Below are 25,549 nucleotides of genomic sequence, written 5' to 3'. Positions count from 1 at the left end.
ATGATTATAAACACGTAAAAAATATAGAAATAATCGTTTAATTCAACTGTGATAAAAAAAACACAAGAATTAGATGAGGGAGAATGACTAAAAGGGAACTTTTCATGTGGTTGGACCTCCAGGTTAAAAATCCTATAAAACTTGTATGGATTGAGGATTCCTTAGGAATTTCATACTGATGATAGAGGGCTATCCAGAATCGTAGTACTACGATACGTCTAGGATATGTCTCATTCAGTTCTAGGTTGCTATATTTTGAGATGGATGTAGTAGCATTTAATATACTTTTCAATCCTTTGAAAAGGGCGCTATAGAAAAAAATCATGTAGAATTAAAATTCTACAAAATTCCTATGTTTTTCATTCAAATCAAAGGGGGTCTGCATTTGAGAGAAGAGGAAAAGAGAAGATTGAGAAGATACGTAAAATGAGGTGAGCCATTAACACATGATTAATTGAGTATTAACTATTTTAAATTTGAAAAAAGGATTAATATGATTTTTTAAAGCAACTTTCCTATAGATTTTTTTTGGCAAAAAAACCACACCATTTAGTAGTTTAGGATGCCTGCACGAGGAGAATGAGAGAAATCCTCAGCCGTCGAACACAACCTAAGATTAATTTAGGCCTCCTTTGGAATGCATGATTCTCAAACATACAGGAAACATGAAAAATGCACGATTAAAGTGGCATAGAAACTCAAATCCTATGGATTGAAAAATGCTTGTAAACAATAGGAATGACCGTTTAGATAGAGCGCGGGAAAACGCAGGAATCAGAGAAGAAAGATATACACGAATGATTTATTTTAAGAGGTTTAAGTTCATGTTAGAACTCCTGCAAATTTTCTATATTTTGAGCCAATAAAAAAATTCATAGGAATTTTGATAGGATTGAATTTCTCCTAGAGTTCTTTGTTAGAGAAAATATTTTATATAAGATTTGTGGGAACGATAATAAATTAAAACGTAATCTGTCAGTCCCATAGAAACCTGACCTAATACTCCCTCCATCTATTTTTGATAGTTATATTTCCAAATCTGAAAATTCTATTTTTGACAGGCATATTTCAATTCAACAACCTATCATCTTAATGATTTTCTCGGATTTAATGCATGACTCTCCATTCTTCCACACAAGATTGGCTACTTGAGCATCGTGAAATGTAAATATTAATGAATCGCTTGTTTACGAGGAATGACTAGTAGCATGTTTAAATGAATGATAAGTAGAATTACTTATCATTGGTCTGTGTACCAAGATGAAATATGACTATCAAAAGTAGATGGAGGGAGTATTAGATATGATATAATTCAATACTTCATCTGTCCCAAAATATAGTTACCTAGTACAGTATATGACATTACCTAGTACTATGAATTTGGACAGGAATGTACTAGGTAATGTCACATCCTGTACTAGGTAGTTATATTTTGGGAGAAGGAAGTATTAGATTAAGTTATATGCCTGTTTGGCACAGCTCCACTCCTGGAGCTGGAGCTCAGCCAAACAGTTTCAGCTCCACTAAAACTGGGAGTGGAGCTAGGTGGAGCTCTCTCACAAAATAAAATTTAGGCAACTTCACAACTCCACTTCAGATCCAACTCCTAAAGTTAAATTTAGGAATTTAAATAAAATTTAGGCAACTTCACAACTCCACTTCAGACCCAACTCTTAAAGTTAAATTTAGGAGTTGAAACTATACCAAACAGGCCCTATGTATATATATTTTGGAATGGAGATCCATTCCTGATCTTCGATAACTTGTGTGGACCAATGCACCGTCCACCCGAAAGCGGGAGCTGGATGAGTTGCACGAGCGGTAAGCGAATAAGCCGCGGACATGTGGGCCATGGTCGCGGCGGAGCCCCACATGTCCACGTCTCAGCGCGTCCACATCTCAACTCTCAGGCAGCAAAAGTGAAGAAGCGAGCGAGTTGATTGGGCCTTTCGAGACGGAGACGCCGCCTGCCTAATCTCCTCGACTCGATCTTTCCTTCCCAGGAGGCGGAGGAGGGAGGAGGAAGAGGAGCTATCGCCTCTCTCGCTGACGCCCGCACCACGACACGGCGATAGAGACAGAGGTGGGAGATCGGAGATGAGGAAGCTGGTCCCCTCGCCGTCCCTGCCGACGGCGACGGCGCTCGCGGGTACGCCGGAGATGGCTGCCGTGGCGCTGGCGCTGGCGCTGCGGGGTTGGTGGGAGGAGGTGAACGGGTCGCCGGCGTGGCAGGACGGCGCCTTCTTCTCCCTCTCCGCCGCCTACGCGCTCGTCTCCGCCGTCGCGCTGGTAACCCCCCTCGTGTAACCCTAACACCCCCCCCCCCCCCCCGGGGGGGGGGGGGCGAATCGCCTAATCCCCATCTCATGGCGGGGCTTGTGGATAAGTTTGACTGCTTGATCTGGACATTTGATGTGTCAGGTTACGGGTAGGGATGCCCGTTTGGTTAATTATTTGGGCGGTATCTGTGTCATTAGATTCTGATGCATTCACAGTTGCTTTCCTACACTGCGTTTCGTGTTTGTGTGTGGCCGTTTCTCACCAAGCTTATATTGCTATACCATATATACCTTATTGCAGATTGGAACTAGTTCAATATTCCTCCCGATTATGCGTATGTTCACACTAGCATGTGATTCTAGTTAGTGAATGGTGGAATCATGGTAGTTTCCTATTGTTTTGATTGAGCATTTCGACTGCAACTGCATAAGCATCATTTATAAAACCTAAAGGTTTTATGGATTCCTTCAATTAACTGTAAAAATCCTTTGCTATGGATACAATGCATATAAATTTTACATGTGCATAGTGTCTTACATTTGTATGCCCTTCCACCTCCTTCGTTTTAAATCACATGCCACTTGAATGTTTTGGAATAACGTGGAGAAACATGTTTTATGTACATTCAAGCTACCATAGGCACCACAACCTTTCCTTTTCTTTGATTAGAAGTATCTAAAAGAAATAGTTAATCAATACAAATAAAGATCTTGGAGGACAATTGCCAAGAAAAAAAACTGACTTATTGCCATGTTAATTCCAAGATGAGGGGAAAAGAGGTATGAACTATGTGTCCCTTTGTAGTATTGTGACATGACCACAGCTTCATGTTGTTTGTCATCCAAATGAAAAAAAAAAATACAAAAGGCCAAATTGTGTTGGCTTGAAACAGTTTATTATTAGTTTTTTTTTTGGTTGGGGAGGGGTGGGGGGGGGCGCAAAATAAATTAATCTCCAGCTGAAAATATTAATGGGATTTTATGTTTTGCTGTTGTTATATTTTGCATTTCATGCTGCATAATACTGTGCGCGCTCCACTGACTTGGATTATTCTTGTTCTTCTCTAGGAGGGAATACTGCTTTGGTATTGTTATGCACTCGTGTTTTAGTCCAAGAAGCTCATATGGCACTGCATTGTGCAGGACTCGTTTTCTCACACGGTCACACATTAAGTTTCCTTTGACTTTAGTTGGTTAGGTGAATATGTATATGTTTCGTGAGATAATAGTTGGTTAAGTGAATATGTATATGTTTCGTGAGATAACGCAGATGGTTTTTCCATTTCTTAATCCTTTTGAGTTCAGTTGGTTCAATGAAAATGTTTATGCTGTCTTGTGGAGTATACATTTCATGTGATCTAAGCAGATGGCTTTTTCATTTCAAAGAGATCCTACACTTACTGAAAAGTGAGGAGACTGCTATTGCTATCTTCCTATAGTTACATTTTTTTGCACTAATGTTTTCTAAAGAATGAAGTGCACGAGCGGTCCCTAAACTTGTGCAGGTGTGTCATCTAGGTCCCTAAACTCTCAAAATGCATTTTCGGGTCCTCGAACTTGTTTTGGGGTGTCATATAGGTTCAAATGAGCTCCAACCCCTTCCATGCGCTGATGTGGCATGCCACGATAGTTCATACGTGTTAGTTGGACCCACGTGTCAGTCACATAGAAAAAAATATAAGTAGAAAAACATATTTTCTCCTCTCTACCTTAGAATTTTTATCTTTTTTTTTCTGTCTACCTAAGAGGAGAAAATATGGTTTTTAATTTTATTTTTTATATATGCTTGACATGTGGATTCCACTAACACGTAGGTGTCACCGTGGCATTGCCACGTCAGCGCATCGAGTGGGTTAGAACCCGTTTGGACCTATATAACACACATGGCAAGTTCAGGGACCTAAAAATGCATTTTGGGAGTTCAGGGACCTAGATGACACACTGGCACAAGTTTAGAGACCGCCCATGTACTTCACTCTTTTCTAAATTGTGCAATCAACCTTGTACGAACCTTGTTTTGTCATTATTGATGTGGAGTTGAAGTGTTACCTATATAACATTTATGTATTTGGCTGGGAACATGTTAGGATTTATTTGGACAGCGGAATAAAGTTTAGTTCCATTTATGTATATATCAACATGTCATTGATATGTGGTAATTGACATTTTTTATTATTATCTTATGGTGATTTTACCTTTAATTGAACTTCCAAGATGATGAGTGGCCACAATTTCTTTCCTTTTGAAGGTTCAATTGATCAGAATTCAGTTGCGAGTGCCTGAATTTGGTTGGACTACCCAGAAGGTTTTCCATCTGATGAACTTTGTTGTAAACGGAGGTAATGTTGTGCTCCTTTGTTTTGTTTGATGTCTTCATATCAACTTTTATTTACTATGTGCCATCTTGCAGTTCGTGCTGTCGTGTTTGGATTTCATGCTCAAGTGTTCCTTTTTCAAACAAAAGTAAGAACCATTCACTTAAGCTGATGAGTCTAAAAGTTTTGAGTTTTTTTTTCTCAGTATTATAATATATAGTATATGAATTGATTTTGGACTAACACTCTTGTGTAAATTATATTTCTACTTCACGACACCTAGCTTTGTCTGTGGACTTTTCAATGGATTTCCTAATTTTTAATGTTTGTGTTCTAGCTGGATTGCTCATCAGAACTCTTTATGTTTAAATAGGTGTATACTTTGGTGTTATTGGATCTTCCTGGTCTTCTATTTTTCTCGACATACACGCTACTTGTGCTGTTCTGGGCAGAAATATACCATCAGGTTTTAACTATGTCTTTTATAGTTTCATGTTCCTTTTAATTTTTAATCCATGAAATGATTGTGTTTTTTTACTTATTTGTTAATTTCTTTATATATCTAATAGGCTAAGAATCTTCCCACTGGCAAGCTAAGGATTATATACATGGCAGTTAATGGTGTTATATATGTAATCCAGGTTGGTGCTTACATACTCAAATTATTGTACTACCTCTGTCCCACAATAAGCGCAATTCTATAGTACTACTTGTTCCACCAGTCATCTCTCATTCAAATTTTTCTCTATCTTGCCCTCAACTACTCTTCACTCCCAAATCCCAACCATCCCTCATTCAATAGGGGGTACCTGGGTCATTTTCCCTCCCTCTTAATTTACCCCACTCCTAAAACTGCAGTTATTTTGGACGGAGGTACTTATATTCTTCATATGATTTTTCCATGATAATTGCTCTACTAAGTTAACCATGAAAGTAATATGCACAGTCAATTGCATTCATCTTGTATCCTGCGTATTTAATGTATCTGAGTTGTTGCTTGGTTGATCATTCTGTAACCGTAAAACATATCTAATTGAATATTTGTGCAGGTTTGTATTTGGATATACCTTGGGACAAATGATAGTCCTCTGCTAGAGCCTGTGAGCAAAATTTTTATATCAGGTATGTTCTGTCCTTTCCTCTGTTCGATAAGTTGTTTAATCATTTTGTCAGCTGTATAGCTCGCTGATTATTCTTTCTTCATTTGCAGTTGTCTCATTCTTAGCTCTTTTGGGATTCTTAATTTATGGTGGAAGGTATTTTGTTCAATTGATATTGCATTTTTCCTTTCAATAAGTTGTTCATTTTGATGATATATGTATATATTTTTCTTTTGTTTAGGCTATTTTTCATGCTGAGGCGTTTTCCGATTGAATCAAAGGGCCGCAGAAAGAAGCTCTATGAGGTCGTTACACTTATTTTTAGCATGCAATATATGCACATTTGCTCTCCTGTTTATTAAAGTTGTTGTTGAAGATAGATTCTGTACTCTTGCTTTGTGTACTATGTTCGTGAAAGATTAGTTCGACTTGAATTCTGAAACATAGAATTTTTCATTTACAAACACTGAAACCATGTGAAACTTCAACATTTAACTTGAATGCTGAAACATTGTACATTATAATGAATGCTGATGAGAAAAATGTTTGTAGATTTAGATGTATGACTGACCTTGTTCAAGTGCATGCTAACTCTGTGTATGTTTAATTGTTTCAGGTTGGGACTGTGACAGCAATTTGCTTCACATGTTTCTTGATAAGATGCATTGTGGTGAGTGTATTTGATCCCTTTTGGCATGCAAATATTTATTGTTAATAGTACATCAGACATACAGTCACAAAAGTTATCACTCTATTTAATGTCCACATATCTTATCTTACCCCCACATTTCTTTGATATTTTATTTTGTGTTATGTATATAATTTTATATTTGTATTAATGCAAAGTAATGTCAAATTTAACGAATTAAATTGTTATTAATGATTAAATTTGATTATATCAGAAATTTCAGACATGCCAAAAGTATACATAATAAAATTATCTCAGTTTTTTTTTCTTGTAGTTCAGTTTGATTATGCACATGTCTGATTCCCAAATGCAATAAATTGTCATCTGATTGGTTCAGTTCGATTATGTCATCTGATTGCCTTTTTTTTTACTCGAAAACAGCAGGAGAGGCTCCTACTGTATTTTCTATTTAAAAGATCCATACCTTTAGCCTTTAAGCCTTTAGCAGTTGCAGTTCAATATGAGGCACCTTTAGCCTTTAGCATCCATAGTTCAAAGATCCTGCACAAAGGGGTGCTGTCATATTCCCATTTATCATTATTTTTCCCATAAATTCATAACTATACATCGCATTAATACGGTGATAGGTGGCGATGTCATCATTTGATCCTGATCTATCTCTTGAGGTTTTGGATCATCCAATACTGGATTTCTTTTACTATATGGTAAGTACCATCAAAAGCTCATTGTCCCTAATTCTGCCCCTTGTATATTCTAATACATTATTTCCTGCTACAGTTAACGGAGATACTGCCCTCTGCTCTTGTCCTATTCATCCTCCGTAAGCTTCCACCGAAACGAGTATCAGCACAGTACCACCCTATTCGTTAGAAGGGCTGGTTTTGTCGTCACAAGCATTCCAAAAACTTGTTTCAGAGCGAGAATTGTGATATTTGAGCTGAGCTTCAAGTAGTTTTGATGGGTCATCTATGTCATGCTTCTGATGTGGAAGAGGTTTTTTTGTCCTCTCCTGACCCATTTTTCTGGGCTTTATATTTCTTGAGACCAGAATATTATCAGATGATTTATACTTTGTTCTGTCTAACAAAACTTACCGTTGGGAGTTAATTACATCAGTAACTTATAAATTTGAATAGGTGATGTTGATAAAATCAGGTTGTGCGTGATCTTTCACAAACGGATGAGCATTGTTGTGATTTAAGTCGGCTCCTACTTAAATATAGGTCATTTCTCCACCCCTATAGAACGCCAATAACCGATGTCTTGTTGATCCGTGTGCTGAAAGCAGAAGGTGGTTGTAATGCGTTGTAATTGGTGGGACGTGATCAGATGAACAAATTAACAGTGTTTAGTGCCATTTGAAAAAATGCAGTAAACTCAACCGAGAATAGGAAAAATCCGGAAGTCTTAATACTCGGTGCGCTCAAACCCTATGATGACGACGGAACACATGGGAACCTGTAGTATGAGATGTCACACCGTACGGTTACAAGATATAGGATGGAGGTAATCGAACATGCATTGCTTAGATATCACAGGAACCATCAAGGGAAATCACGAGTTCGATGAAACTTTAACCACCAAAATAAATTCGGGCAGAACCGCAGCAACCACCATACCAGGGCAAAATCTCAGTGGCAGATATTAATCGATTCCAACAACATCGCAACCAGAGAATTAGAAACACGATCAAACCAATCGGGTCCTCATAGGCAGACAGGAAATGGGAGCGCTCGAATCACAGGCAGGAGAGGTGAAACTCGAAATTAAGGTGAGGAGAAACATCTACCTCCAGTGGTACAGAAGGCGCGGATCTAGAAGGTTTGATAAAAGCGTGTGTTTGGGCGTGGTCGTGGAGTAGGAGGAAGAGGGGACGGAAACCACGGGGGCAGCGGAGGGAGGAGAGAGGGGAGACAGCTTAATAGGCGGTGGCTAGTCGGTTGCTGACGTCTGCTTCCAGTGTAATCCCTCGGTCCTAAAGAAAATTTAAAGATAGTATTTAGATGGGACATAATCTAGTCTAGATTAATAGATTATGTCCCATTCAAGTACTATATTGGTTTTTTTGGACGAAAGGAGTAAGATACAACGGAAACTCTAATAGCCCATTCACCTTCATGAGCTTCATCTCTGGAGCATAGTATAAAAAACTGGACCAGGCTGACGGTTGATCCAGAAAAGACCGGAAACAGCGACCTTGGCAGCTTGGTTCAACAAAAAGACCGCCCTGCAATTGAACCGGTAAAAACCATGAACCGGACGGTTTTTATGGGAACCAGTGAACCGGTAGCGGTTTTTAAGAATCAAACCGGTTTTTAATTATGTTACCACACTACATTTATTTTTTTGATGTTGTGGCCATATAATAATAGATATACTAGTTTATTTATGCATATTTTCACCAATTTGTGATGATCCAATATTTAAAATAAAACAAATCAAATATAATATTAATAAATAAAAAATAGCGGTTCGACCGGTGAACCAACGACCAGAGCGGGTCGACCTCCGGTCCGGTTTTTTTACTATGCTCTAGAGGCCACGTGTAGATGGCTTAGTTGTCCCAGAAACTATTGATCGAAATACTATATATTTATTTATCGAGGGACAATTATGTTCTTGCCTCCGTCTTGAATCATAATTTTTCTTTTGTCTTTGGTTTTTGGAAATGAAGATCCAGTTTACCCTTGATTTTTTTTTTCATTTTTCACGTGTCCTAGGTTATTTTCATGTGTACATTCAAGGATATGTATATCCTTGCAAAAATATCTGAGTAAATTATAGATTCAACATGTGTACATTCAAGGATATGTGTACATTCAACATGTATTTAGCATAATTTATCACAAAACTATAGATTTAAGATATTGTTTCATGTAACTACAGATTTAGTGTCTTCGTTTATCACAAAACTATAGATACTTTATATAATCTATCACAAAACTACATATTTAAGAATTTGTTTCACAAACCTATAGATTTAGTGTATTCGTTTATCCTAGAACTACACATTTAGGCCCCGTTCTAAAGTGGCAGGTTAATGTGCTACTACCTACTATTCAGATTGCTACCAATTCAGCTCAGCCCAGCCAAGTCTGCACTTTAGAACGGAGCCTTAGTGTTTTCATTTATCACAAAACTAACTACAGATTTTAACATTGCTAAAACCTGTAGTTTTGTGATAATGAGGACACTAAAACTGTAGTATGATAAATGAAGATATTAAATCTATAGTTTTTTGAAACAAGATTTTAAATCTATAGTTTTGTAATATATTGTGCAAAGTACTGTAGTTTTGTGATAAACGAAGACACTGAATATGTAGTTTTGTGATATATGGTGCATAGTTCTGTAGTTTTATGAAATTCACTCTAAATCTTTATAGGAAGAAAATAATCGATGAAGAAAAAAATAAATAAAAGGAAAGAGAAAAAAACGGACGGTGTCTCATTGACCTTGTAGTCGTCGCTTGCTCCGCCTATAGCGCCAATCACCGTTGTCGCTATAGTGTCTCCACCATCAAATCGTAAGGCATTGCTAGATGTGATGGCTACACTCCAATTGCCACTAGATACGGCCAAAAAAGGGAGAAGACGAGATCAAAGAATGAGGATAGGAGCCTGATGACGAAAAGTGTGGAGCACATTGAAAGCCACTCGTCACAATTATCGTCAAATCTTCACCCAACCCCTCGTGAGCTTTACTCTCATCGTCATATGTCCATATATGTCAAATTGCTCTGCGCTCAGCCCTGTTTTTTTTTCCAACTCCAAACTTCAACTTCCCATTTTTCCTTAGCACATTTTTCAAATAGTTAAATGGTAAGCTATTTCATAAGTCTTCTATATACTCCCTCCGTCCTATAATATAAGGGATTTTAGAGAGATGTGACATATCCTAGTACAATGTATCTAAACATGCTCTCTATCTATCTAAATATGCTCTCTATCTAGATTCGTTTAAATATGATGTCACATCTCTCCAAAATCCCTTATATTATGTGACATCATATAATAGTTGATATTTAATTAATCATGTATTAATAAACTATTTCTAATAGTAGAAGTGTTATTTCAAAAATTCAAATAAATCTATTTCTCAAATTTATAATAGTTGATATTTAATTAATCATGTATTAATAAACTCTCTAGTTTCACCTCTGCTAGTAATCTCCCTCCAACAGAAGGAAACGAAGACGTGGAATGAGTACGGAGTGAATCAAAACTCAGTGACACGTGTGTGATGAGGCAAAAGGACATGAAAAGAATTTCTCCTAGGTAAAAACACAAGGCACGTCGGGAATTTTCCCGCAGATAATAATACTTCAGCGCCTACACCCCATAAGTTGTTGGCTTTGATGATGCGCATGGTTGTTTGCAAGCAGGATTAGATTGGCAAAGACCTTTTGGAGCCAGGGCCAGTTAGACAACTTCCCTGGTAACCACAAGAAAACTGGACAACAAATCACAAAACCAGAAATTTCTTGAAGAAATAACGAAATTTTCATTATCCAAACAGAACTTGCTCTAATTCGATCATCACGTACGTTTGCGTATAAGGAGTGCAGATTATTGTATCACAATTCTATCGTCGTATCGAGAAACCCATGTATAAACCTATTAGTGATGTCATGGCTCATCACAACGGGGGGCCGTAAAATACAATGTTAACATACAAAGTGAAACCAAAATTTGTTTATGTAATCTAGAAGAATCACTCTACTAGTGATGTCCTAGCATCATTAAGGGCCACAAAATGCAACGTTAACTAAGTGACTATTTCTTTTTTTTCTGTATTACTCTGTGCCCCTGCTGGCCTTGTACGTATTCACTAGTTGCATCTGTACATCCTGCGATACGGTATTGTGCTCCAGATACTCCATCGAAAATTCACCTTTCCCCTGCAGGACACAACAATAACTAATAAATTAAATACGCAAAATATCACTCATCGGTTCTCCCTATTTTCAGGCACTCATACTCTCTCGAGTAAAAAAAAAAGTATGTCATCTAAACCACTACCTTGATTTATTTAAAATAAAATCAGAATAGATTTAGCATTATAAAGTATTATTTCATAACTTATACAATATCTGGTTTTGGAAGCATGTTGTTTTAAACATTGACATGGTTTCATAACTTATACAATATCTGGCTTTGGAAGCATGTTGTTTTAAACATTTGACATGGTTCTCAAAATACAACTTTGGCCACTAATTTCTATTGCAACATATTCACATAATCCAATGAAATAAAAATATTATGAGAGTATTTTTCCGAAACAAATCTATAGATATGATTCTCATCCATTCAATCCAACTAAAAGTGCAAAAGGTATAAATGTTCAAAGTTTCAAATTTTGACTTAGAATTATGTCCAAAACGATATGTTTTCAATATAAGGAAACTATTTTCATGTATCAGTTCCTAACTTATATGTTCGATAATGAATTGAGTTTTAACTGCCCATAGTTCAGGACATGTTTTTGTTACCAAGAGTAGATACTTTTGAACATACTTATAAGTACTTTGGAACACCAATAACTATATGGAAGAGCAGAAGTTCATCAACAGAGCATGTACTTTGGCCAACATATCACATGCAGTATGTCTATTTATTTTTGGAGTACAGCAATGATGCACTACTATTGAATACAGGGGACAATTTTTCACTCTGGTAGCAATTTTTCACTCTTTTTGAAAATCATAGCCATTGCTGCCCAGATGATAATTGGATATTTCTGCTGACTATCAATCTATCACAGAGTAGTTTGACTGACTAAAACAAAGAGCATTTTCTGGGTATATATAAGTCAATAAAATAAAAGATAGACAAAGTATAGAAGAATAACATTTGACCTGTGTCATTGAACGAAGAGCTGTTGAATATCCAAACATATTGTTTAGTGGAACCTGAAAGAGAGCGAGATGTGATTCGTTAGTTTATTATTAAACTCAACAAAAAATGAGAATGGTACTTCTCACAGTAACTATGTTACAAACTATGGAAAACGTTTATTCCTTGTCTATAAGTACACATCAGGTGATAATGTAGGGTTGAATAGGAACAAATCACCGAACTAGTGAAGTTACTTTTGCACAAAAAAAGAAGTAGAAAGTGAACCTCTTTTTTTGTGCAAAACTAGCCGTTCTTAAGAGTAGATTAATACAATATCTATGCTACCAGCCCACCATATTTACCCATTACAAAGGCACTTCGAGTTCTGTAGTGTTGTGGTTAGTTCTGCAATGGCGCAATGTTATTCTGATTTCTTCAATTGTTTTTCTTACAAATCTTGCGCAAGCCATAGAAAGATCAACCTATAACAATCAACATTACAAGGCACAGGTGACTATCCATGGACAATCTTGCTGCAAATTTTCATACAGGACAAATAATGCCCTATGGTTTGTGCCACATTCTTAGCAGCCCAACTTTTTTTATGTTAATAAATCTTGTAAGGAATTTTGATACTTGTACAACAAGTACCACACTATATCAAACAAATTGCAACCGGGTACTAGATAAAGAACGAGGAATCACAAAAGGACAATTTTCAACACAAATAGGTGTGACCTGTGAAATGTAACACCTTTGAAATAGTTGCAGGATTATTCCCAGACATCTTGAGCATATAAAACAAAGGATGACATTTTGAAACGTATTTCTCTTCAAGAGCCGTAGGATCCACTAATGTTGTTAATATGGCTTATCATCTTACTAGTGATGAATGTTAACCATAAAATTCGATAAGAAACTCCTAGACATTCTATCTTACTAGCAAATAACATATGAAGCACTATATTTTCAAGATTAAATCATATGGACCAAGGCTTTTACATACATGGCAAACCACAACTGTGTCGTCGCCTTCCTGATCATTTCCAACAATGATACCCTTTCTCCTGTTTTCCACATGAAGAAAACAATATTAGACTTAGACTTAGTAGGCATAGTTATAACTTGACAAACAAGTTGCTAAAAGGAAATTTTCATAATAGATGAGGAAAAAGTAACATTTTGCTAAAAACCATCATCGGTATCAAACTGTCAATTGCATACGGTGCTATGCTCAACATGCCAGCATCACAGCTAATGGCACTATAACAGACTGTCTTTCCAGTGAATGGCAGGAAAATATTAACTTGAACCCAAAAGGAACACTTCACATGAAACTGATTAAGAGTGTGTAACCATACATTTCAGTAGAAGCAAAGTTACGATCAAACACTCACTTGTTCATGTCACCGGTTACCGTGCCCTGGAACTCTGTAGGAACTTTTAGTTCCACCTTCATCACTGGTTCCAATATTACAGGTCTAGCAGCAGCATAACACTGGCAAAAGGTGAGACAAAAGGAGCAAATCAATTTATAAGATTTGTATTTTCATCACTCTAATGTCACTGTTTACTTGAAAGAATGCCGATTGTACAAATATAACAAGTCTCACCTGTCTAAAAGCATAGATAGAAGCTAACTTAAAAGCAAGTTCGCTGGAATCCACTGCATGTGAAGCACCATCAGTCAGCACAATTCGAATATTTTCCACAGGATGCCCTATCAACGAACCACTGCAGTGCATAGAATGGAAACACAAACACAAGTTATCACTCTGCAAACAAAATAGACTTTTTAACACGTGATGGGAGACATGGACTCACGAATTGCAAGCTTCCTTAAAACCCTTCTCAATTGCTGGTATGAAGTTTGAAGGAATTGCTTGTCCAATGATCATGTTATCAAACTCAAATTTACCATCAGATTCTGATGGAAGAGGCTCAATGTACCTGCATATTGTTGCTTATTGTGAAGACAATTGATAGCTCCAACGAACTTCAGTAGAATAATCGATAAATGTATCCAGATAACAACTGTTAGGAACTTAGGATAGCATGGCATAAGCAAAAGGACTAAAGTAAACCAGAAGATTTTGATTTTCTAACGGAGTTTGGCGGATCTAAACCTTCTTTCGTGCACCAGTGTATTTAAGATATACGCACATAGCTTTTGTAAGATGTATTTTACACATACATCATGATACCCTTCCAGAGAAAGTAAAATTTTAGTATTTATGACCAACAAAATAAACATGTAATGCAAGGAAAGGAAGTACCATCACCAATTTAATTAACTCTAGGGGCACAAGCATTTGTATTTTGTCCACTGCGGCATCATCAAGTGCCTAATATGATAAGGAACAACTAACACCTATTATATGGTTATGCGCAAATATGAAATGCCCAATCCAGGCTTTTGATTTCATGTGTGAATTGAAAAATAAAGAAATTGATACCAAAGATGGACCCATAGCAGAAAATGAAAGAAATAATAAAAGCATATACAAGTCAATGCACTGAACATGGTCAGAACCAAAATCGGAGATGCTATTTCAAACACTCAATAAAATAAAACCAAAGAGTCACGTGCTCAAAGGAAAATGAAGCACATATGGATAGAAGATTAAACCAAGGCCATGTGCAACTAAACCAGTATTGAGTATTACCATGAGAAAAAAGGATTGCCTAGGAGCCCAATTGAAAGAACCCCAGGTGCAGATGAACCATGTGTAGATGGTTACAAGTTGCAGCCAAATGATACAAGACAGCAAAACAATGGCTAACAGAAGTAAAAACACATTTTACTCCTTCCAATCAAATATAAGTGACATATGGGCATTGCAACAGTTTTGGTGAAGTGTGACTGCTAAATTATGAATTTAAGTCCACTCCTTCCAATCAAATTAAGTGACTACTAAACCATTGATCAAATATACCGTCTATGATAAGCAGCTGACAGCTAAAATGATTTTTTTTAACTGTTTTTCAGAATCCGGCAATAATAACACTACAATCTAGATGGATTTGCAATGCATTTGACATGTGCTCAGTGTAATTGATTGCCTAGGTGCAGTGCTCCAACCATGGTGCACTTCATGTGTACTGTTTTCACCATGCAATACTCATCATACAAGTGGGAATCATAGGAATGGTAAACTGCTCAGCTAGAGAGTGTTTATCAAATGAAGTGGTAAGAAGTAGATTTTCTCACTAAACATTTCCAAATTATCATGTTTATGAAATACATATCTCCCTATATAACATTATAACCTATATATGTATTAGAAGCCAGTTAATATTTTTGAAGCGAATAAGTTGAAGATGCACCCACAAATTAAACCGAGAATTAAATTGTTATTAGTAACAAGGTTTATAAGAGCTCACCCGCAAACTCGTCCATATTGACCTTGACCACCAGATTGCTTTTTGTGTAAGTAATCAAATTCAGCACGCTGAGTGATAGTTTCCCTGAAGTTCACACGAGGTTTTCCGACCTTTGCATCAACCTACACATGTAGAAGGAGACTTAGATTTGTTGAAAGTTTCAGTAGCCATACAGGATTTAAGATGATCTTAACTTTCAACATAGGGATGTGGTTCAATTGATAAAAACAGTAGGCATACAATCATATAACAGTGGCTCAATCAGGCATCAGGCAGTGCAGAGAAATTTATCTGAGTTCTGCTATTTAGTGCTCACTCCACAGTATCACAAAGATAAATGAACATATGAGTGAACCCATCCTAAGATGATTTGGTCCATATTGAGGTCACCCTACAGCTTTGGCAGGATAGCCCAGTTTTTCAGTTTCTTACCTTGTCACCATGAGGGATGGCTTGGTCATGTTACCATCTCGCACCATTACTTAAACTAAAGAGGATTGGATAACGATGCCCCACTTTCCATCTGTTAACTCAAACCAAACACCATGATATTTCACCAAACTAGTGTAAAATATATTTTGTATATTTAACCTACTGCCAGTTCCCTATTGGCCATCTGAGCAAGGAACCTCATCGGTATCAAGAATTCAGGCCAATAATTAATGTGAACCAAAATGCGGACCAACTACTGATCTTTTCAGATTATTCACCAGATTATTGAAATGGGTTATTTGCTCCAAGCTTCGGAAAATATGTTTTCTCAAAAAACTTTCTTCTGCTGTACTACTTAGACCACTTGTTTTAAGATATCTGTTAAGTTTATTGCTTACAATATGTAATTTGTCCCTATAATCAAGTAGATAATCCACAGCAATAATCCACTCAATAATCTAAATCAAACGGGACCTCAAATGCTCCCTCTGTTCTTTCTCAAAGGATTTGTAGTCCATGTAATCAATTTTAAAATTTCACCAACAGTATGTAAATAGTCTAGATACACCACATGAAAGACTATAGTTACATTAATATTGTAGCATGGTTGTTAAGGTGTTGCTATAGCGTCGCTATGGCGTCCCTATAGCGCTAGGGCATGCTGAGGGGTTAAGGTGTCCCTCCGCCTTAAGGGCTTAAGGCCATAACCCAGAGAGAGAGAAAGAGAGAGGTGAAGGCAGCACCAACTACACCCTTTTCCCTGTTCTCTGCTCCATGTCATTGCCATCTTACTCCTCAGCTCTGGTTTCCACTCTCTTCCTCTCTCTCCTGTGCCAGATTCATTTTGACTCAAGGGAGCAGTGTCAGATCTATCAAGGGAAGGGGCACATACAAATAGAAGCATACCTGGATTCGTTCTGAATCAGGGGAGAAAGGAGCACATATAGAGCAGAGCTAGCACGAGGAAGAAGAGATGTACAGGCGTGACCGCGTGAGGAAGAAGCGACATTGGAGGCAGCGCTGTGAGAGGAGAGACACACCTGCTGCAGGCATTAGGGTTGTTTCCTTCACCATGGGATGGTATGAAGGTTAATGGGCTTTTGTGGGCTGGCCTGCTAGGCTAATTTTCTTTATCTCCCTCTTCTAATCGCTGCTAATCACGTAGATTAAGGAGTAGCCATGCCTTAGCGCTTTACCGCTATAGCGGTAAGGCGTGGGTGGGTCGCCTCAGGTCGCCTTACCGCCTTAACAACCATGTATTGCAGTGCACTTAAGTTTGGAAATTATTAATCAAAATAGCACCTCAAAAATTGGAAAAGGTCAATAAAACCATTAACGCATCTTCATGTCTAGGACAATACAGGGATAAACCAAACCAAAAATAATACGATAGTATTATTAACAATTGAATGTAACATCCAGCTCTGAGATCTCTTGATTTTGAGAATAGGTTTGCTGGGTAGCTATATGATTCCCCCACACAAAAACACACCAAACAGGTAGCAAATGATCTTTTGTGATTGGTCAGGATAACTATGGCTGTTTTACATATTCTTCCTATTGTGTTGGTCAGAGATTATCTACCTCCTTAATAGGCGTATCATGATATGTGCTTCCTTAACTGGCAAATCCACGGCCAGTTAGGCATGATATTGACATATTATCTCACAAAAGAATGGACTAGTTTGGCTGTAAAAGGAGGATTTCATCAAACACTGGTAATATAGCCTTACACAGACAAGCTTTTAGTACAATAAACATCCATCAATCCTAAATTGCATTGCACATATAGCCAGGGGAACGAATCATGCCATTGACCTAAGTATATATTACCTTGTACTCTCTCCTGATGCGTTCAACATAGATATCCAAATGCAGCTCACCCATCCCAGAAATAATTGTCTGCGATCAAAATTTACACTTTAAAGTTCACAAATGATAGATTTAGAAAAATACAACAGATAACAAAACAAACCTCTCCACTTTCTGGATCCAGACCTACACGGAAAGTAGGATCCTCTTTCTGGAAACGATTCAGAGCCTTTGAAAACTGAAATGTTATTTTAATTAATTATTTGTCACATGTATGGTATTAAAGTTAATATAGCATTCTTGAAAATAGAAAAGTAGTTACCTGTCCTCCAGAATCTTTAGATATAGGGGAGACAGCCAAGGACATCACAGGTTCAGGGACATTCATGGAAGTCATGGTATATTTCACTGATCCATCTGTAAATGTATCACCTATTGATGCGAGAACAAATAATCAGACCAACACAGAACAAATCCGAAAATGTCAACAGAAAATCGAAGAGCACATGGTAGTATAGTGGACAGAGGTACTTCTTGAATAGCCTGTGGCCCTACACTTCACTCAAAAATTTACCTGACGCACAATCAACACCAAAGACAGCAACAATTTGACCAGCATGTGCTTCTTGAATATCCTATATTGACCACAGAATAAAGAAGATATTAGCCTAGGGGTGGATTTGCTTATAAAGGAAACAATCTACTCCAATGATCAGATCAAACTAATACTTAGTAATGATTTTGGTTACAACATCTGGTGCAACTTACCTCCATCTCATTGGAGTGCATCCTTACCAAGCGAGGAACCTAGAAAAACATAATGGCACAAGTTTTAACTCTAACTGAGCATCTAATGTATTCCTGGCATAATTGCTACGTTTTACCAATGATTTCATATTATTTGAAATGCCATGCATATCACACAGTTATATAAAACATTAGGGTTATAGAAAAGCTAGAATCAACATAAATGCTCACATTTCTAAGTAAAAAAAAAAGAATTTTCCTAAATAGGTAATTTTCAATAATGGATATTTCAAATTTTATTTACCATGAACATTTCAAACAAATTACAAGCTTTCAATATTAAAAATATAATTTAATTAAAAAATATCAGCATTAATGTTTCAACAAAATCACCGAAAACAAGCAATAACTTTAAACATTCATATATTAGTTTTAAATTGTTATAAAATAAAATATAAAAGAACAAATCAATATTTTACATAGCAGGCTAGAAGATTAAGTCAAAAGTTAAATTCCAACATTGGAAAGGTAAAAACAAATTTTCAAGTTCATAAGTTTAAAGCATAAGGCAACAAATTTGAACTCAAACAAGCACCAATTAAGCTATTAATGTCTAAATAAGCACCACATAAATGTCCAAATCATTTTTTTAGGTTTAGATAGCTGAAAAAGACATCCTAATACGTAGGAATTCAAACTTGAAAATAGGTATAAAACTCCATTCTTCTCCATGTCAACCCCCACCCAACCCCCCCCCCCCCCCCCAAAAAAAAAAAAAAAAAAGATATTTGAGTTGGCCAAACAGAACATACTGTTATATTGTTTGAAATTCATCACAAAGAACTATGCTAGTCACCTCCATAGTAATCATAGCTATAATAGATTGTGTGCATTCTTTGCTCTTATAAAGAAAAAATGCTCTGGCACATAATTAAACCAGTAATTGGTACTCTTCTATCACAATAAATCCCTCTTGTTGTCTTCACAACATATTCAATCTATAGTTGCTTAGAGATCCTAAATAAAATTGGACATAGTGCTATGATTTATTATTAAAAATCCCTGCTAACGACAATTTGAACCAACTGCTTCAACTGCCTTGCTTGAGCTAAGAATTAAATCTTACCTTGATCTTCTTCCCTGTATTCACATTGTAAATGAAATCACCCTTCCTTATAACCCCATCATAGATTCTAGAACGACAACAACATGAAGGAAAGGTTAGTTCAGAAATAAAGTCAAAGCAATGTACTCTACTTCAGAGTAAAGCGCATGATACTGCAAAAAGGTTAGTCTGTAGTTGTCAGATACCTTAGATATGTCAATTGACCAAACCGACCTTCCTCCAGCTTAAATGCTAATGCCACAAGTGGCTCAGCAGGAGTTCCAGCCAATAAGACCTGACATCGAGACAAGAATAATTCACTACGAAAGCTAAAAGTAACTTTAAGTGTAAAAGAATAACTTAATTGTTACAAATAATGGCAACTTTAATCCCTCAGTTTCAAAATGTAAGGCATACTTTGAGTGGGCACAAGGATTAAGAAGAGTACTAAATCAAGAGAAAGATGAGTTTAAATTGCCATGCGACCCACTTTTAAATGCAATGGAAATAGAAAAGAATAGCTACTGAGATATGTTTTGAGAGAGACTATAATAAATAGGTGCAAACAAGGAAAACAAGCAAAATTGGCATGCAGGCTTTATATTTTGAAACAAGATTAGAAAAACTATATGCCTTATAAAAAAATGGAGGGAGTGCAAATGATCGGTACATGCAATAAAATTATCTGCCTTCCTTCCCAACCTATTTTTCAGACCATCCTCAGATCGGAACTGTTGTAAAGCACATAAAACAAAAACATTTGCACCACAGTTGCCTATTAAATATATCTTAGAGATTTTGTGCTACCTTCTCTTCTGATTTGTTTTGATCAAGTGCGTAGCTTTCAACTTCCATTGGACAAGGTAAATAGTCAAGCACACCATCAAGAAGCGGCTGGACACCCTGCGAAACCAGTCAGAATGTAAGCTCATGCAAATTCTGAAACATCCAGCAACTAATTTAAAGAAAATCTCACAGTTGTTAGTTTTCCCATTCCCATGATTGCTATTACATTGGAAAATCACTGGGCAATATGAAGCTGTACACACTATTATATTATGTTTAAACATCATTAGGAATTCAACTCAGCTTAAGAACCGACTTCTATTACTACAAAAGGTATTACAATATTCCATTTTCAATGGCAGGATGAACAATAGTTAAATAAAAAATATGAGGAACAACAGAAACAAACCTTATTTTTGAATGCACTTCCCATGTAAACTGGTATAAACTTGCGTGCTACTGTTGCTCTTCGAATAGCTGCCTGGTCAAAATGAAATATGATATCAAGACAAAAGTAGCACAAAAGTTAATTAATGACTAAATCATAAAGTAATTGATATTCTACAAATCCATGTCAGTAAATTTACTAGACAATATCATATCATGACTAATGTTGAAAAGTTCAACATGGAAATCTGGTTACAAAGTATCTAAATATGTTTTATCACATAGTTGATCGATTTTTCATGGCTGGCCAAGGGCACATTGCTCAGCTCTAGGCCTGACCAACGTCAGGCTCCACCCGGAACAATAACAAGTTTTCAACATGATTGAAGACTGAATTTAAATACTTAGATTTCGTCTATCATTGGTGTCATGATTCACCCCTAAGCTGGAACAGCTTTTCAGATGAATTTTCTTCTTATATACTATTACTACCTCCATCCCGAAATATATGCATCGCCAAAATCCCTTATATATTTTGGAACGGACATAGTATATATTTACTCCTACAAATGTTTGAACCAATGACAGTGGCCTCACCTCGAAATATAGTATATCCATATGTGTGTGACCCGTGGGGTGGGTACATCACCGTGTATATGCATGTGACTGGTCACATGATTCTCTCTAGGGCTTGATGGTAGGATGCGAATTTTGTACCCCTTCAGATCAGCAATAAAGTATTGCCAAGTGTATTTTTTCTTTTGCTTAACAATATGAGGTTCTACATTTTCAAGGAGAATGCTTGAGAGCATGCCCTGTTACCCTTACTCATGTTAAATACTTTACGGACTTCCATTGACTATTGAGACAATATGCATGCCATCTGGGGAGGTCCTCTTTTCACTCTGCAGTGTATTGCTAATCTATTCCAAAAGACTTTTAACCATGCACAATGAACTGTTGAAGAAATTAGCAATGGTAGTGTGATCATATGAGTTGATACCTTACTTCCTGTGCAGTGGCCTAAATGTCATGTAAATATGAATGGGAGGGCATAAACTTAAATAAAAAAATTTCTGCATAATGGTTCTTTTATGGTCTTTTTGATTTAGTAAAATATTGGACATCTGGATGCAGCCTGGAGAGTGGAGAACTGATTGGTCTTCAATGGTTTTCTATATAAGGAACTTCGATTTATTTCTAGTTTACATTTTATAGTATTATGCATTTGAGATCCATTGCAATACACAGGCATTTAAATATTGTTTAATATGAATAATTCCATGAATATTAAATGGCAGAGTAAGATTATAATATACGAAAAAATTGAAGTATGATTAACGAACCTTGAGTTGATTAGCTTGTATTGGTTCATCATTGAGAAAAGCTTCAGCAAGCTGATCATCTACTTCAGAAACAACTTCAATAAGTTCACGCCGCTTCTCCATGACTAAGTCTTGCATGTTGGATGGAACATCAGATGCAACAACATTCTGGCTGCACATTAAACATGAGGCTAGGTATGTTATTGAAATATCCAAATGCACATAGCCTTCAGGGTGAAGAACTTGTAAAGAACAGGGACGCACCCACTACCACCCTCGAACTTATAAGCCTTCAACTCCACAAGATCCACCAGGCCTTCAAACTCTTCTTCTAATCCTATCGGCACCTGTACAGCTGCATTGTGGTGCCGAAGTTTGGAACGTGCCTTCAATAGCAAAAAAGAAAAGAAAGAAAGAAAATGAAAGCTATCAGCTATGGAAATAGCAACATATCACTGTGAAATGCCTCATCAGAAATAAAAGGAATGTTAAGACCAAAAACAAATCAATTACAGGAACTAGGAATAAGATGGAACAAAACATCAGGGACAAAAATCCATGGAATAAGGTAAATGGTGCTTTGCAGTAGTTTCACCACGAGAACTGTACTGTTAGTGTAATCATGGTCCATGTAGCATCTTATAGGTGCTAAAAAACAAGTGCTAGACACTAATAAGGTTATACAGGAGAGAAAGTAAAGGCCGACAGGTTGCTCCATTACCATCTTCAATAATATCAGCAAATAAAATCAAAACAAGAAGGCAAAGCTACAAGTAAATACAACTCAATAACATCACTTCTGTTATCAAGTATCAACTATTTTTTGCAGTAAAAGGTAACGAAAGAGAAGTGGCAGCGGTCTAGTTGACTCCAAAGAGGGTCTTTGTCCTTGTCCTTCCATCTACTGATAGGTTGTTAAACAAAGACCAAATTGTACTTTTTTATTATGCTATGCTGGCCTCCTTTGATAAAGTTCTACGTAATGTGTTGTTGGCCCTCATATGATTTTTGGCCAGTCCTGCTTCACCACAGTAATTTAGACAAATTTCTTCCGTTGATGTGTGGTTGACGGCTGCAGCATTGTACAGATCAACTAATGCACACTGCAGACATGGAATGGAATGCAAGATTGACTTCTGTTCACAGAGGACAATGGTTTTTCCAAATCATAAAAATTCTAAGGATGGCATCAGAATGCATCAAGATGGATGGACTATGAGGCACTGAAACTCCTCCGAACCATTGTATCTGTCTGATAGTTCTGGTCAGGGTTACAATAGTTAAAATTAACGGCGTTTACTGCCCAGTAACTGGTCCAGAGCCAAGGAACAGTTATAAGGGCAACTATTGGACAGAAGGATATGAAATTAAATTTAGAATTATTCTACCAGTTTGAGGTTACTGGGGAAAAGTCCAAATTTTGGATTTGAATTTTAGGTAAAATCAGGTATCGGGCGTGTACCAGCCAGTTACTGGATGGAGGCTGGTAATTCCAGCCAAACTGGTTTCAGAACCCTAGTTCTCACATACCATCAGCTGTGTATCGGGAGTTTCAGCGCCTGATACAATCTGATAGAACAGCCCATCATCACTCATTTGACAGCCCAGTAAATCAAATAAAAAACATTCAGCTTAATTTTTCATTGTACTAGTCATATTGATGTATCAATGTTCTTGAGAAATTCTGTATCACCAGAATGGAAGCATTTGTCAGCAAAACATAGGATAAAGAGTTCATGGTTACCTGGTTGAGAACTTTCCATGGATCAGCTCCCATGCGATCCAACTTGTTGATAAATGCAACCCTTGGAATTTCATATCTTCTCATTTGCCGATCGACAGTAATTGATTGACTTTGTACACCACCAACACTACATAGCACAAGTATAGCACCATCAAGAACACGGAGTGCTCTTTCAACCTCAATAGTGAAATCCACATGACCTGGAGTATCGATGATATTAACCTGCATAAAATTGTATCTTGAGGTTTCACTTTCAAATACTTATACCAAAACCTAAAAAGCAATCCAAGACTGATCCAAAGAGCATTATACATGTACCTTTTCAAGTATTTTTTATACATAGTGGCATGGTAGTAATTTATCAAGATATTAAAGCAATATCAAACAAAAGTTCAGCATAGAGTGGAAGATAAATGAATAAGGTGCCATAAAATACTCCTGGAACTAACAGAAAATGGATATGAAGACAAAATCTAATACATTGGGAGACAATAACAAGTTAAAAACATAAATTATAGTATATTACTATTATATTATTTCAAACGCAAATAAATTGTCTAATTATTGCTTCAATATAAACTATACACCACATATTAGTCAAATCCAGCATATTTAGTTTAACAATGCTTTCACTAGCATATGATTATCAAAAAGGAATTAGAATCAGCAACTAAACAAGGAAGCACATGAGTAAACAATCAAGAGAACACTATTTGTTATAAATTTGCTAGAGAGTAATAAGCACACTAGTGAACGATTTGAAAGTTTCCTTTCGATAGCCAAAACATGGTGATCTAGCAGGCAATCGGATGTATACGAATCGAATAGAAAGATAAGTGAGACGGGCAGAAATTTGATGGACCTGGTATCCATTCCAGGTGCAGTAGGTTGCAGCGGACTGGATGGTGATGCCCTTCTCGCGCTCGAGGTCCATGGAGTCCATCTTTGCGCCCACGCCGTCGCGGCCACGCACCTCATGGATCTCGTGGATCCGGCCGGTGTAGTACAGGACGCGCTCCGTCAGCGTCGTCTTCCCGGAGTCGATGTGCGCGGAGATTCCGATATTCCGCATCCGGTCCATCGACTCGCGCCACCTCGCCACCTCCTTCTCGTCCCGCGCCCGCAGCGCCGACGCCGAAGACATCCCCCGGCGGGCCGACGCTGCTGCCGCCGCGGCCGAGAGCGAAGGGGCGTCATCGAGCGGTTGGAGGAGGAGCGAGAAGGGGCGGAACGAGGAGAGGAGACGGGAGGCGGAACGCCGTGCCATGGCCATCGCCGCTTAGGAGAATCTGGCGGTGGCGGTGGCGGCGGCGGCGGCGGCGGCGCAGGGCGGCGTGTTGCCTCCTAAAACCCTACTGGTCTGTTTGGTCGAGGGAGCTGGGCCGTCGAGGAAAAATGAAGAGGGCAAATTTGTTCAACTCTTGGGGATTTCTTTTTAATCTTTAAACCTTATTATTAGTTTTCAACTAAAAATTCTATAAATAATAAGTGCTCTATGGTAACATTGTTTATATGGGTGACAATGACAAGTCTTTATTTACCACAACACTATAAACTTACACAATAATATTATTCTGCCAGCTATAAATTATGGATGGGCGCGTGATTAATATTTTTTAGTATTTTAAATTTTGGTTTTTAAAATTA

General features: G+C 37.3%; 2 protein-coding genes across 2 annotated transcripts; one reads left to right on the top strand and one right to left on the bottom strand.

Moving 5' to 3' along the window:
* Positions 1-1,912: 1,912 nt before the first annotated feature.
* Positions 1,913-7,476, top strand: LOC127767345 (tobamovirus multiplication protein 1). The gene is made up of 11 exons (XM_052292650.1): positions 1,913-2,289; positions 4,528-4,618; positions 4,690-4,742; positions 4,968-5,060; positions 5,164-5,235; positions 5,644-5,716; positions 5,805-5,850; positions 5,936-5,999; positions 6,311-6,364; positions 6,970-7,047; positions 7,121-7,476. The coding sequence occupies exons 1-11, from the start codon at positions 2,098-2,100 to the stop codon at positions 7,211-7,213; spliced, it is 909 nt and encodes a 302-aa protein (XP_052148610.1). The 5' UTR covers positions 1,913-2,097; the 3' UTR covers positions 7,214-7,476.
* Positions 7,477-10,925: 3,449 nt separating this feature from the next.
* Positions 10,926-25,299, bottom strand: LOC127766745 (elongation factor G, mitochondrial). Its single transcript, XM_052291880.1, has 20 exons — positions 24,765-25,299; positions 23,903-24,124; positions 22,423-22,544; positions 22,180-22,330; positions 20,856-20,927; positions 20,468-20,563; positions 19,867-19,955; positions 19,682-19,748; positions 18,577-18,615; positions 18,383-18,443; positions 18,131-18,240; positions 17,972-18,046; positions 17,830-17,898; positions 15,565-15,686; positions 14,005-14,130; positions 13,794-13,914; positions 13,578-13,678; positions 13,187-13,247; positions 12,201-12,254; positions 10,926-11,243 (listed from the first exon to the last, which is right to left on the bottom strand). Exons 1-20 carry the CDS (start codon positions 25,173-25,175, stop codon positions 11,139-11,141), a joined length of 2,274 nt encoding a protein of 757 aa, XP_052147840.1. The 5' UTR covers positions 25,176-25,299; the 3' UTR covers positions 10,926-11,138.
* Between the last annotated feature and the right edge of the window lie 250 nt (positions 25,300-25,549).

This window comes from Oryza glaberrima, chromosome 3 (genome assembly GCF_000147395.1).
Source record: "Oryza glaberrima chromosome 3, OglaRS2, whole genome shotgun sequence".
Taxonomy (NCBI): domain Eukaryota; kingdom Viridiplantae; phylum Streptophyta; class Magnoliopsida; order Poales; family Poaceae; genus Oryza; species Oryza glaberrima.
This window is presented reverse-complemented; position numbering and strand designations above follow the sequence as displayed.

Bases quoted from the DNA above. Each gene is read 5' to 3' on its own strand.
- LOC127767345 (XM_052292650.1), top strand. From the start codon at position 2,098: ATGAGGAAGCTGGTCCCCTCGCCGTCCCTGCCGACGGCGACGGCGCTC. The intron at 4,743-4,967 runs GTAAGAACCATT...ATGTTTAAATAG, and splicing joins TGTTCCTTTTTCAAACAAAA to GTGTATACTTTGGTGTTATT. The intron at 5,061-5,163 runs GTTTTAACTATG...TATATCTAATAG, and splicing joins GGGCAGAAATATACCATCAG to GCTAAGAATCTTCCCACTGG.
- LOC127766745 (XM_052291880.1), bottom strand. From the start codon at position 25,175: ATGGCCATGGCACGGCGTTCCGCCTCCCGTCTCCTCTCCTCGTTCCGC. The intron at 20,928-22,179 runs GTTCGTTAATCA...CATTTTGACCAG, and splicing joins TACAAGCTAATCAACTCAAG to GCAGCTATTCGAAGAGCAAC. The intron at 14,131-15,564 runs GTGAGCTCTTAT...AACAATATGCAG, and splicing joins CAATATGGACGAGTTTGCGG to GTACATTGAGCCTCTTCCAT.